Here is a 12924-nt window from a genome sequence, read left to right on the forward strand (position 1 = left end):
CCAGTGATCAACCATATGTTAGTGTCCGAGTTCCTGTTTTACATAAGGAAAAAATAGCTACGTGTCAAAGGCAGTAGTCTGATTACTACAGAATTTTTTTCAGAATGATAAATATGTAATAGTTGTGCATGATAAATATGTGCATTTGTGTGTCTCTGTGTGCATGCACTTGTGGTATTTATTCATGTGATCCTTCGTCTGTTTACCTCAGGACTAATTCTTGAAAGTTTTGAAAAGCTTCGTGCAACCAGTGTTTTTTATTCAATGTACTACATAAGTATTTCCTTCTTTCCCCTGTGGAGGTAGAATTTCCATTCCAGTAAATGACAAATTACACTGGCCTTAGGCCAAGATTAGCAGGCTTGGAAGATCAGCTCAGTGACAAATTTAAGGTATCTCACCATGGTTTTAGGCTGGACATCACAGAAGAGGAGGGATTCTCACTGAAGCTAAAGCTTTGCTTGAGCCGCAAAATGTTCTGTGATGTTCACATCATGGCACTGTTAGGTGAAGAAATACAATTTCAGGTTGTTTGGTTCTTGAGTTAACAAATCTGCAGGCTCTTCAAGAGAAGGTTTCCACAAACACAAATTATGGTCTAGCTTCTCTTTGTAGACCTAGAAGTGAATATTTTCAGGTTTGAAAAAGATTCAGGCCAAAAGGTAAACAAAGTTTCAGAATGCAAAGGAGAAAAGTATATTTGATGAATCTATGTGGCCTTTCATAGGAGTTTCACTGCAAACAATAAAGGTGCATAATATGTCAAAGTTATAACTACCCATGTTTCATGAGAAGCAAAGTTTTATGTGGGATTCTCTGATGCTATTTAAAATATACACTTTAACATGTATTTTGCCAAAAATTTTTGTTCATATGATGACCTGTTAGAGGTGCAAGTATCAAATGTAAGATGAAAAATACATTAATACATTGAGTTGGTCAAATTGTCCCTTTGGTCTTTTCAATTGGCCTTGTAGAAGAGAACATGGAAAAGGTATTCATGTAAAAATTAAAAAACTCATGTAGAAGCTGGAATGTCTTAATAGTAGTAGTAGTAGTAGTAATAATAATAATAATAATAATATAATACTGCCTTACACCTAGTTATCACTTGCCATCTGCAGGTCACCAAAATGTTTTGTAAACAGCTCTTGCAATTTCATAATGTGTGAAGTTATCTCCACTCCATTTTATAAGCTGGGAAAGGTCACTGAATGGTTTGGTCTGTTATTTTCCAAAAGGATCTGTTTTACAGAATGTACGAAAAAGCTAATACCTGAGTGCTGGAATTGAAGTCAGTAGGATCTGCAGGTGCTTGTTCGCTTTAAAAATGAGGATAGAAATTGTAGTCAACAGGTATCACAGCAGGAATTACATGGCACTTCAGCCACAGTTAAGTGGCCTGAACTCCACAGAGCAAATCAGAACCCAGAACTCCTGAGTGACAGTCCTGAGATTCTTACCCATTCCTTCCCAAGAAAATAATGTCATTTATACAGATACAGTTGTTTGTTCATTTTGAAAAAAAAAGAGAAAAGTTAATATACACAAAAATGGACATTTGAAGAGAGTAGAAGAATAAATGTATTTGGGGCTGGTCCTTTAAGCACAAACCTTTAGGTTCTGGGTTGTGCTCAATTTAAATAACCCAAATTCAACATATTTTAATATATACAGTGGAACTTATATGAATGTTAGTCTAATGAACACATAATATAATATATAAGCAATGGAAAATAGCCTCTTAATGCATCTCTTCTTTTTCTAGTAACATTCACAGCCAACAGCTGAATGACTTCACTACTAATGAAGGGTGCCTAGAAAACTGAAGTGCCTAAAGCGGATCAAAGGATTGATGTAAATGTATCGTAAATTGAGAAAAAAAAGAGTAGGCATGTCACCTAAGAATGACTGGTTTGTTTGTTGCTCTTTCAGGAGTTCTGCAAGGGCACAAAATACCTGGAACACTGCCATGTCTCTTACTGCCCTCAGCTGACGGACGAACATGTGAAAACAATGGCATTTCACTGCCACAGACTAACATCTGTCAACATAGCGGGTTGCCCAAAGGTATGTATAAGAAATGGGGCAATAGTTCTGGGATTCGTATTGCAAAGAAGTACTTAGTATTTCATTCAGAAATTTGACCTGCTGGCATCTGTGTCTTGTCACAATTCTACAATGTGCTCAACTAATTCAGAAATCAGAGCTTAAGTTCAGCTGACTTTCCATGAGTTTTAAGTTCTGAGACTTGGCTCTTGAGAGTGTTTGGTGTTCTTCTAATGGTTGCAGTTACAACACGAAGGTGTCTGTGCTGTATCAGGTAAAACTTTGTCTCTCCAGGGGCTGATGTCTAGGGAAGGGTGAAGAGAGAAGGGCTTTTAGTGATACTTCCTGCAAATATTCTCTCAGCTTCTGGTGGTTTGGGTGCTTCCAAAGGGTGGTGTCTTTGTTTTAATAACTCCTGGTATTTTCATGCTTTATTTTTTCCAGTGCTCTTTCTGAACCCAGGTAAAGCCTAAACTGGGGCATGAGAACTTTATACCTGTGGCTTTACATGGCAGGGCAGTGGCTACTTTGAAAATAGCAGTAGTGCCTAAAAGCTGAGGCACTCAGAGATGTAACTTCATGCTTAATTTTTTGAAGATTCTAAGCCTAAGAAACTAAGTCCTTTGGAAAATAAAATTTATAAGGTATTTGGATAACTTATACCTGTGGAAGGGAGTCTTCCTTAGGCTGTTTTTTATAGTCAGTGGAGAGAAGTGTTCCTACAAAGGATCAGTCAGGGAACCTTTCCTCAGTTCTTTGAGAACCCTCGTCTCTCTACTGACTACCAGGAGGAGACCCAAAATAATAGCCATCCCAGGGCTATATGAATATTCCCTTAATATCCAAGTTAATGTGACAGTTTTGCTAGTGGTTCCCACTGTCACTAGTGTGCTTTGGTGAGTCCGATGTAGTATATTGTGTTTAGTAGGTATTTATTACCAATAAAACCATGTGCAGTTGCAGCCATATTCAATTAACTAACATCTCTTCAGGAAAGCTGCTCAACTAATTTTCACTCAAGATGTCTAGATATCTGAAAAAAATGCAATTATTTCCAGCTATTAATTTATTTAGATTAAGATTCATCTATAGTTGTCGCAGCGGAAAAGATTTATATCACTTAAAGAATCACCGTCAAAGATAGTAGCAAAAGTGATTTTTTTAATGTGAATTTGTAGAGTGCAACTTAACAAAGTTCAATGGCAAGGTTCACTCTATTACTTACTACATGGGAGAACATACAAAGGAAAATCAAATTAGAATCAAGTTAGAATGGTTTACACAGAGACCAGAGATGCAAGAGGGTAAGGGAAAACCTCCTGTTGAGTCACGAGGTTCAGAATGGACCCCCTTGCTTTCTAAACTCCATCTCAGAGAGGAGTCCAGGTGCGGCTGGATCCAAACTTAGTCTCAGACTTGGATAACAGTTTATGCCTGACAGAAGAGATACAAAGGGTAAGGAGAATCTCCCATTAAATTACTATGCCAATTTGTCAGGGAATGAGTGATTATGGATCCTACATGACTTTGAGCTAGCAGCAATTTAAGATTTATTAACACTATTGTGGTAAATCACAAGATTAGGTTATATGATTTTTAACAATACTTAATAATTAGCCAGTTATCAGAGTGATTTAATAAAGTTTGCTATCAGCACTACAAAGTGTTCTAAATCAAATCGCGCACACACACACAGACACACATACACAAAGATATAGAGGTTAACCTATGATTGAGATTTTTCTCTCTTTGTCAATTGTAATAAATTACTGGTACCAAACGATCTTTAAAACCTTGCAAAATCCAATTGTAGTGAATTACTCACTATTCTCCTTCATCAGCATTTGTCAGCAGACAATCTTTGACCCCTTCTTCTTCATCAACATCTATCAGCAGACCATCTTGGAAATCCTCACGAAATGTACTCTTCAAAATCCTTGCGAAATTCTACTATTAAAAATCCTTGTGAAATCTACCCTGAGAGGCGTCCCAACTCAGGGGGAGATACTGAGTCACAGCCTGCTGTGATCCTGGAGAGTTCTAAGGGTCTCACTTAGGATCGCTATTTGTAGGATTGCGAGATGATTGGCTTTGGTCAGTGTATTTCCATTCTGGCCATAATTCTTGTCAGGTAATTCTGGCAGCCTCCAAGGCGGGCCATGATCCAAGCAGCAGGAGTTTCAGGTACAGTTCCAGGCAACAGGAGTTTCAGGTACAGTTAGGGAGTGCCTAATCATCCTAACTCACTGTACCATAGCCAGGACAAGAAGGTACCAGATTGTCCCAACTCACTGCACAAGAACACAGTTTTGGCTGGTCCTGACATCGCAACATGGCCTGGGGGGGCGAGCTGCACCACCACAACAGTGAAACTTAGTTCCTCTTTACCATGAGCTTATACTACAGCATTTTTGCTTCCTGTATTTTCTGTATCATTTCTTTTTGATTCAAGTCTTGCATCTCCATTATCTTTTTCTTGTATCAGAACGTGTGTTCCTTTTTGAAATTATTGCTGTTATGAAGGCCTAAATCTTCTTCCCTGTACTTTCTGACTTAATTCCTCTGGCTGTTGTGCATTTAATTATTTCTGTGCTTTTAATTATTTTCTTTAATAGCAAAACCAAATACTTGCTGCATTTTGGCAATAAGCATTCAAATGCAATTTTTAAAATGCTGATTTAATTTTTTTTTAATTTCAGGGAAAAAAGTTGTTGTAATGTTGCTTCCATCACTATCAAGTGGGAATAGACCAAGTTTATTACTACTTTTGGGAAAGTTCATCTTGAACTATCCTTTAAAATTTCACCATACTTATTGGACCAGTTTCCCCCTTTTTTCCTGCTGAAGCGTCCACAATACATCTGCAGCCATCGCTTGTCCCTGCCTTCCTCCTCTCCAACACCCATCTCCATAACCCTTGACTATCTTTTCAGTCCTCCACACAGTCCTCGTGTCCTCTTGTTCACTGCAGTGGCTGAACACAGCCTCCTGGCCAATTAGTTTGAGATGACTTGGCTGACTAGTTAGCCACCCCTAAATTATAGATATTCTGATCAATTTGTTTGCCTCCCAAAAGTTCGTAAGTTTCTCAGCCTCTAGGCCAAAACCCACAGGCTGTATTTCAGATCTGGCAGGCCAAGGAAGTTGCTCTGTGTCTTACAATAGCCCTTGGTTTATATCTTACAGATACCTACTGTACACCATTAATTATTATACACGTGGGTCTCAATCTCTTGTATCCGTAGCTTTTAGATAGATATTAAGCTATTTTTCCATAATAACAGCGATAATAGAAGTTGTGCATGGAGATCTTCCCAAAGTAGTTGAAGTTGGGTAGTGTTGCAATCAGTCTTCTCTGCCACGCTTTCCACTACACCTTATACAGTAACACAGGAAAACAAAACAAAACAAAAAAACCCTATAAAATGGCAGTAAATATATTTAGGCTGGAAATTGGGAGAGTTTCTGATTATCAGAGCAGTGAATTGTAAAAGAGCATCCTGGGAAGGGAGATGGGGATTATTAAGGAATGTTAGGATGGCTCTTGGTAAGGGAATGAACTGGGTCATACTTTGTAGTTCTTGCAAATGGGAACAAGAAGTAGACTCAGTGACCTAGTAATCCCCTTCCAACGCTTTGTTCCTAGATGGTATCTTTTCTTTAAATGGTTATAAAGCCAATCTGTTAACTGCTAATACCCTACTATTTTCAGAAAAGAACATCAAGACTCTTCCAAATAAACCTACACATAAGTTTACAAGTCTTTTTTTGACTTGAATCCAGCTTGCAACTCCATAAAATGAGATGGGTACACCTGTGGATGTTAAAACTAATGGGTCTTTCAAATCCTTTGGCAATCTCTAGTGTAAATTGAGGGGATCCAGCTGCTAAGTAAGGAAATATTTTCCACTCAGAGACTGTTTAAAAATGGTCAGGAGATTAAAGTAAGAATGAACCTGTTCCAAAGGATATATGTTAATATGTCTGACAGTCATGTCCTGCAACATCAGCTATATTATTAAAAAAAAAAAAAAATAAAATAAAATCAGCAAAAGAACATGGAAAAAAATCAATAGAGAAATATAGAAATACATGTCCATTAAGAATGTTTTGGCATGTACTATGCAGTTTACTCTAAAATTAGAAGAGCTTATCACTTTAATCATGTCTACTGGGGCAAATTAATTGTCTTTGAACAAACTCCACTGGGTTCAGTGAAAGTGCAGTGAGCCTCCCTGTCACGTTTCTGTACACCTAGGACAGGTACAAGTCATTTTGCAAATGCTGATACTATAAAATATTCAGCAGTGAAGTTCTGAGTCTTACTCAAGGAATGAGCCTGATTCAAGAGTAATTCTTATTTCATAGGAAAAAATGAAGTTGCTGCGGGAAACATAGCCTACACATGAAAAAATACAGCAAGAATTGAAAATAAGTCTCTGGTTAAATGAATCAGCTATTTAAATAGCAAAGTTCTGAAGACACAGTTCGATGGAAAATGAATTCTGTAATTCAGTCCTCTAAAGGGAATAGGATTGAGTGTATGATGAATATAGATTTCTCTTAAATACCAATTACTGACTTCAGTCAGCAACTTTTTTATTTCAATAGGAACATTAATCTATTTATTAATCTTTTAATCTATTTATTAATCTATTCAGATCTTAATATTGAGCATATAGCTAAATCTGGAATAAACAAAGCACAGAATTACCACTATATTCCAGGAGGACTGTATCATGAGATAGTGTGCTAATTTTCTGTTCCATAACCCAAGGTCCCAGCTTCCTCTTGCCTCCTTGTCCCTTTTAGGTTCTCATGAGATTGGCTGTTTAATGCAAGTGAAACCCTCGTCTCTCTTTCCACCATCCCACTCCACTGATTTTAATCAAGTATCTTTAAAAGGTCTTTAGTATGCCCCCACTTTACTTTTGGTCCTGACTGAACAAGGTAATTAAAGTGTGTGCATAATGTATTCTTGACTGTTCCTGTTGAGGTCAGTGGAGCAATTAAGTAGCTTGCATGACTGCTTATCTACCTTGAAGACTCTATGCCTCATGTTTTTCTCAAACGTGACTTCCAGCATTAATGGCAATGAATATCAGTTTAGAAAAATTGAATTATGCGGTGAAACTCAGCAGCTCTGCTTCAGAGCTAAAGAAAAACAACTATACATTAAAAAGGTCTTGGTGTGAGACACTCATTTGTAACAGAGAACTGAGATACAAAACTGATAAAACTAATAAGTGCAGCCTAATAGTTTAGCAAGAACAATGCAATAGCAGGTAAGGCTAAAGGCTTATATGTGCTACGTGCAAAATTATGAGGTTGGGAAAACTAAACCATTCTGATTAGGTGAAAAAAATCCCACAATACTTTAGACTGTACTGGAATCACAGTTAACTAATACCTAATATGCTCCTGATATTTAAGTGACAGTTCCTGTAGAGCCTCTTGCAGAGATTCAGAATTCTGCTGTGCCAGAAACTTTACTTCCACAAAGTATTTTAAAACATAGTTTTCCCACAAATCAGACACTAAAATTGTGCTCTGTGTTTTTTTCTTTCAACTAGTCAATAATCTTCTAACTTCTGCGTGTCTTCTTGCTTCATTTACAGATGACTGATACCTGTATCCAATACTTGGCAGCAGCATGCCATTATCTCCACTTCTTGGACGTCTCAGGTTGCATTCATCTTACTGACAAAGCACTGAAATATCTTTGGAAAGGTTGTAAGCAACTCCAGATTCTCAAGATGCTGTACTGTAGAAATATTACCAAGTAAGAGGGTATTTCCTAATCTTAATTCAGAGGTGGTTGTAAACCCAAACCCATGTTTTTTTCTTCATTGGCATCATGGTGCCATGCTAAGTATCTGGCTTGAGCCACCTTGCTCCTTTATCTAGGGGGTGTCCACATTGCTGCCTTAGGATTCCTGTGGCCTGGTGTGGGTATCTACATATTCTAGTGTCAGCCAGAAGTGAAGGGAAATAGGGACCCCATCTATCTTTGTGGCAGATAACATCCTCTTAGGGAAGTTTCTGCAGACACAGGATATCACCTCAAGGGCACATGGGAACATGAGGGAGAAAAACAGACTGGGCCTAATGCTCTCAACCATCGCACTATGTACTTCAGCTCACTCCGAGGGTTTGTGGGAGCCTGTTTCCCAATGACTGAATGTCAGTATACAGCAGAAGTAGATGTGGGCCTGTGCTCAAAATGCAGCATGGTTACAGCGAATGAGTCAAGGTATCATGGTTTCATGAAGTACAAGAGAAACATACTTGTTACATATCTACAGTTGGAAAAAACAGGTCATCTACCACAATGTAATCCAACTTCCCCACTGGTATTAATGGACCGAGTCTCCTGATTCCCCACGATATTTAAAAGCCAGTCAGTTCTGGTCAAGTTTAGAATCATAGAATCATAGAATATCTCAAGTTGGAAGGGACCCATAAGGATCATCAAGTCCAACTCCCTGCTCCTCGCAGGACTACCTAAAACTAAACCATATGACTAAGAACATCTCCAGACACTCCTTGAACTCTGACAGGCTTGCTGCCGTGACCACTTCCCTGGGGAGCCTGTTCCGGTGACCGACCACCCACTCAGTGAAGAACCTTTTCCTAGTGTCCAATCTGAACTTCCCCTGACGTAGCTTCATTCCATTTCCTCGTGTCCTATTGCTGGTCACCAGAGAGAGGAGATCAGCACCTCCGCCTCCCCTGCCCTCCTTGAGGAAGCTGCAGACTGCAATGAGGACACCCCTCAGCCTTCTCTTCTCCAAGCTGAACAAGCCAAGTGACCTCAACCACTCCTCATAAGGCTTGCCCTTGAGGCCTTTCACCACCTTGGTCACCTTCCTCTGGACACACTCTAATAGTTTGATGTCCTTCTTATATTGAGGCACCCAAAAGTGCACACAGTACTCGAGGTGGGGTCACACCAGTGCGGTGTAGAGTGGGACAATCACCCCCCTCGACCGGCTAGCTATGCTGTGCTTGATGCACCCCAGGACACAGTTGGCCCTTTTTGCTGCCAGGCACACTGTTGACTCATATTCAACTTGCCATCAACCCAAACCCCCAGCTCTCTTTCTGCAGGGCTGCCCTCCAGCCTCTCATCCCCCAGTTTGTATGTATAACCAGGATTACCCCATCCCAGGTGGAGAATCCGGCACTTGCTCTTGTTAAATTTCATACAGTTGGTGATTGCCCAGCTCTCTAGTCTATCCAGATCCCTCTGTAAGGCCTCTCTACCCTCGAAGGAGTCCACAGCTCCTCCTAGTTTAGTATCATCAGCAAACTTACTTAATGTACGATTCCTGCGTCCAGATCATTTATAAAACATTAAAAGGCACTGGCCCTAAAATTGAGCCCTGGGGAACCCCAATGGTGACTGGCTGCCAGCCTGATGTAACCCCATTTACTATAACTCTTTGGGCCCAACCGGTCAGCCTATTGCTCACCCAACACATTATGGACTTGTCTAGCTGTGTGCTGGACAGTAGTTTATCCAGAAGGATACTGTGAGAGACAGTATCAAAAGCTTTGCTAAAATCCAAACCCACCACATCTACTGGCTTCCCTTGGTCAACTAGATGGGTGATGTTGTCATAAAAGGAAATTAAGTTGGTTAAGCAGGACTTTCCTCTCATGAATCCGCGCTGCCTATGACCAATGACTGTGTTGTCTCTCAAGTGTTTTTCAGGACCTGCCAGAATAAGCTTCTCCATAATTTTACCAGGCACTGAAGTGAGACTGACAGGCCTGTAATTACCAGGGTCTTCTTTCTTACCCTTCTTGAAAATTGGGAGGGCTGAGTTTAGAGCTGAGTTTTCAGCTGCGAATCTCAAAGATGCAGCTTCAGCGTCTGTCACCCTTCCGTGGGGGTTAAGAGCACCACAGACCAGGCGCCGTACACCTAGAACTGCACAGTGGCCAGACATGCCAAAGGTACTGAGACTGGAAAAGAACTAAAGTTTAAGCATGGTTGATATATCTGAGTATATAACTTAATCAAACTTTATGAGAGTAAGAAATATATAATACTATCTTATATAGAGAGTATCCATACTAGGAGAGCTTTAGCCCCTAACAGGACCACTGTAGATAGTGCACTCCCTGCTAAATCATTCCAGGGTTTAATAGTCACTTTAGAGACCACAAGACCAATGCAGATGCTTAAAAACTTAAAAGATATTTCCAGTGTGGTTCATGCTTTCCAAACCCTCCTTGGTTTATTTCCCTCTGTCTCACCACAAATAATTCTGCTGTCATTACTTTTATTTTCTTTACTTCTCTCTGACTTAGTTTTCTTAATGTCATCTCAGAACTTCCTTCTTAAAACCTCTACTTCTAATTAAATACTTGTTAGATACAGAAAGTGTTTTGAAGGATTCGTATGCAAGAGTAGTAATTGAAAAAATTATTGTAAATGAACTACACTGTTCATTCTGAAAAAAGATATTTCAAATACATTTAATCTCCTCATAACTTTCTGATTTACAGTTTTTCTCATATTAAGCCTCAAGGGATTTCTTTTACCCCCAGATTACTGTTGTTGACTTGCTTTTTCTGTCACTTCATATCTCTGTTTAGAGCAGTACAGAGTGTCTCGTCCCTTTCAGGCTCTGGTTGCTTATACATCTTCCCGTAGAAGTGAGATGTGGTAGGAACAGAAATTTGTGCGAGTTCCAATTTATGTTGGGTGAGCCACGATCAAAGAGCTGACATAACTTCTTAGAAAACCATCTGCATTATTGTAGCCTTTGCAGGATTGTCGTGGTTTAACCCCAGTCAGCAGCTAAGCACCACGCTTAGGTGGTGCTTAGGATGACCCAGGATTATGCCTCTGCCTCAGAGTCCCATATGCTATGGGTTCTCCAAATATCTTGATTAAACTCTTCTGACTCAGCCAAAGAATTTCCCAACCAGTTATTTTTACTTTAAACAAAGCCCTGGAGAGTTATAGATCTTTGCAAAACAAAAAAGCAACCATGAGACACACATCTCCAGCCAGTGTTACCTTTGCCCTTTTTGTGATTTTTAGAACTAGGCAAACTTTGCCGATTTTACTTTCTTGAGCCTGATTTTCTGGTATGTGACGGTGGATGGTTCTTTTCTTTGCCAGCCTCAGTCTCTAACCCTTTGCACCATATGTTCAATGATAGGAAACTCCTACCCTGTGCCATGTGAATCTGGGACAAAAACTATCAGGTGAATCGATCATGTAGAATAATTCAGCACTCAAGATTCTTTTGCTTGTTCCTTCCAACAGGTCTGAAGAGCCTCCCTAGACCTAGGTGGGCTGCAGAATAGACTGACCACATCAAGATCAGAGTGGCTTTTCAATCAGACTCTAAAATTGTCATTAGATGGCATGATATTCAGAAAATAAAAGGGAGTTCACAGCTAGATTCAGATATATTCTACATCCTGTATGTGTCACACTTTAGAAAAATCTTTTTTTATTGTAGTTCAAGGCCAATATTGCAAAGATGATAAAAAATTTATCTTCTGCCAGTAACTACATCAAAAGCACAGTAAAATATGGCAGTGATTCTACACCAGTTGTCTTGCAGTAGTTTTTCAATGACATCAAAAGCAATGACAGTACTGTCACTGATGTCACAATATATTTTTATAAAACTATGTATTTAATTCACAACCTGTATGTTTTTAGTAATGAATAGTAAGCAACAGATTGTCAGAAAAATGAACAACAGGGCCTCATTCTCTGTTTTCAGACTAACTCTTAAAACCTTATTCAGGGTCTTAGATTTTCACAGAAGGTAGAGGAAAAGGCTGGTTTCAGGTGTAATTTACATTCTGCAGGTGTGAAACCTACATTTCAGAGACATTTCATTCCCTGTTTAAGGTGATAGAAGAGGACATCTATGTAAAAATCAGATTAATCTGGAGAACTAAACATGTTAGTGGCTTAGGTTCTAAATAAGCAATAGAAGAAATATGGTTTTAGTTTAAAGTTGCCCTACAAAATCTGTAAATCATGTATACTTCATTTTGCCAAAGGAATTCCCCATTATTTATTATTAAACACTAACCAGTGCTAGCAGACATCTCTTAATAGATTGAGCCTTGCAAATATTGAGGTGTATCTCTTGTATTGTGTCACATTCTTTTTCAAAGTTTTATTTTTACTTTTCATTAGATTAAAATAGAAAACATATGGAGCCACAAAGTTCTTCGAGTTTCAGTCCAATGCAGCTTCATAGGAAACAGTTATGAGCATATAAATTGTCCATTCTTTCCAGTATCAGGTAGCATTCGAGATCATATTTGCCAACATACTAGCCTGGGTCGAGGTTTATTAAATGTCAGAAGAAAAAAAAGATCTATGGCCTGATACCCTGCTGCATATTTCTGTATCCAGAGGCTAATGACCTTTCAATTAATCCTGTTTCTAAATGCCATAAAGAATCATGGATAATCTACCTGTGGGAGTACATGATACTGGTACAATTGGTTTCTTCTACTAGAGGAAAAGAAAGTTAACTAACCACTTTTTAAAATGTGGCTTCTGTAGGAAAAGGTTGTGATTCAGTTGGGACTAATCCTACAAGAAACAACACACTGGGATCTTTAGAGAAACACTTCTCTTCCCTGTAAAACATTCTCCTTAAACTTCAAAACACAAATACCATTCAAAGTCAGCTGCAGTGCTGAGAAAGGCATGGCTCTCTATTAACATTTCTGGGTGCAAAATGAGAAAAGAAATCTGCCGTTGCCTTGAGAAGCCAGCCAGCCTTGTGCTCTCACCTTGTGCTCTCACCAAACTGCATCTCGGCTGTAACAGTTTGGTTCCACCAAAAGCTGTTCTTTGAGAGCAAAACTGAATGCTTCCTT

At 39.1% G+C, this 12924-nt stretch overlaps 1 protein-coding gene across 1 annotated transcript in view; it reads left to right on the forward strand.

Annotated features, from left to right (window-relative positions):
* The window catches only part of FBXL13 (F-box and leucine rich repeat protein 13), a 106453-nt gene that overhangs the window by 89986 nt on the left and 3543 nt on the right, over positions 1-12924 (forward strand). Inside the window, exons 19-20 of the mRNA XM_050908853.1 lie at positions 1936-2070; positions 7668-7831. Coding sequence (XP_050764810.1) covers positions 1936-2070; positions 7668-7831 — 299 coding nt within the window. The remainder of the gene's footprint in view (positions 1-1935; positions 2071-7667; positions 7832-12924) is intronic.

Source organism: Gymnogyps californianus, chromosome 1 (genome assembly GCF_018139145.2).
Source record: "Gymnogyps californianus isolate 813 chromosome 1, ASM1813914v2, whole genome shotgun sequence".
Taxonomy (NCBI): domain Eukaryota; kingdom Metazoa; phylum Chordata; class Aves; order Accipitriformes; family Cathartidae; genus Gymnogyps; species Gymnogyps californianus.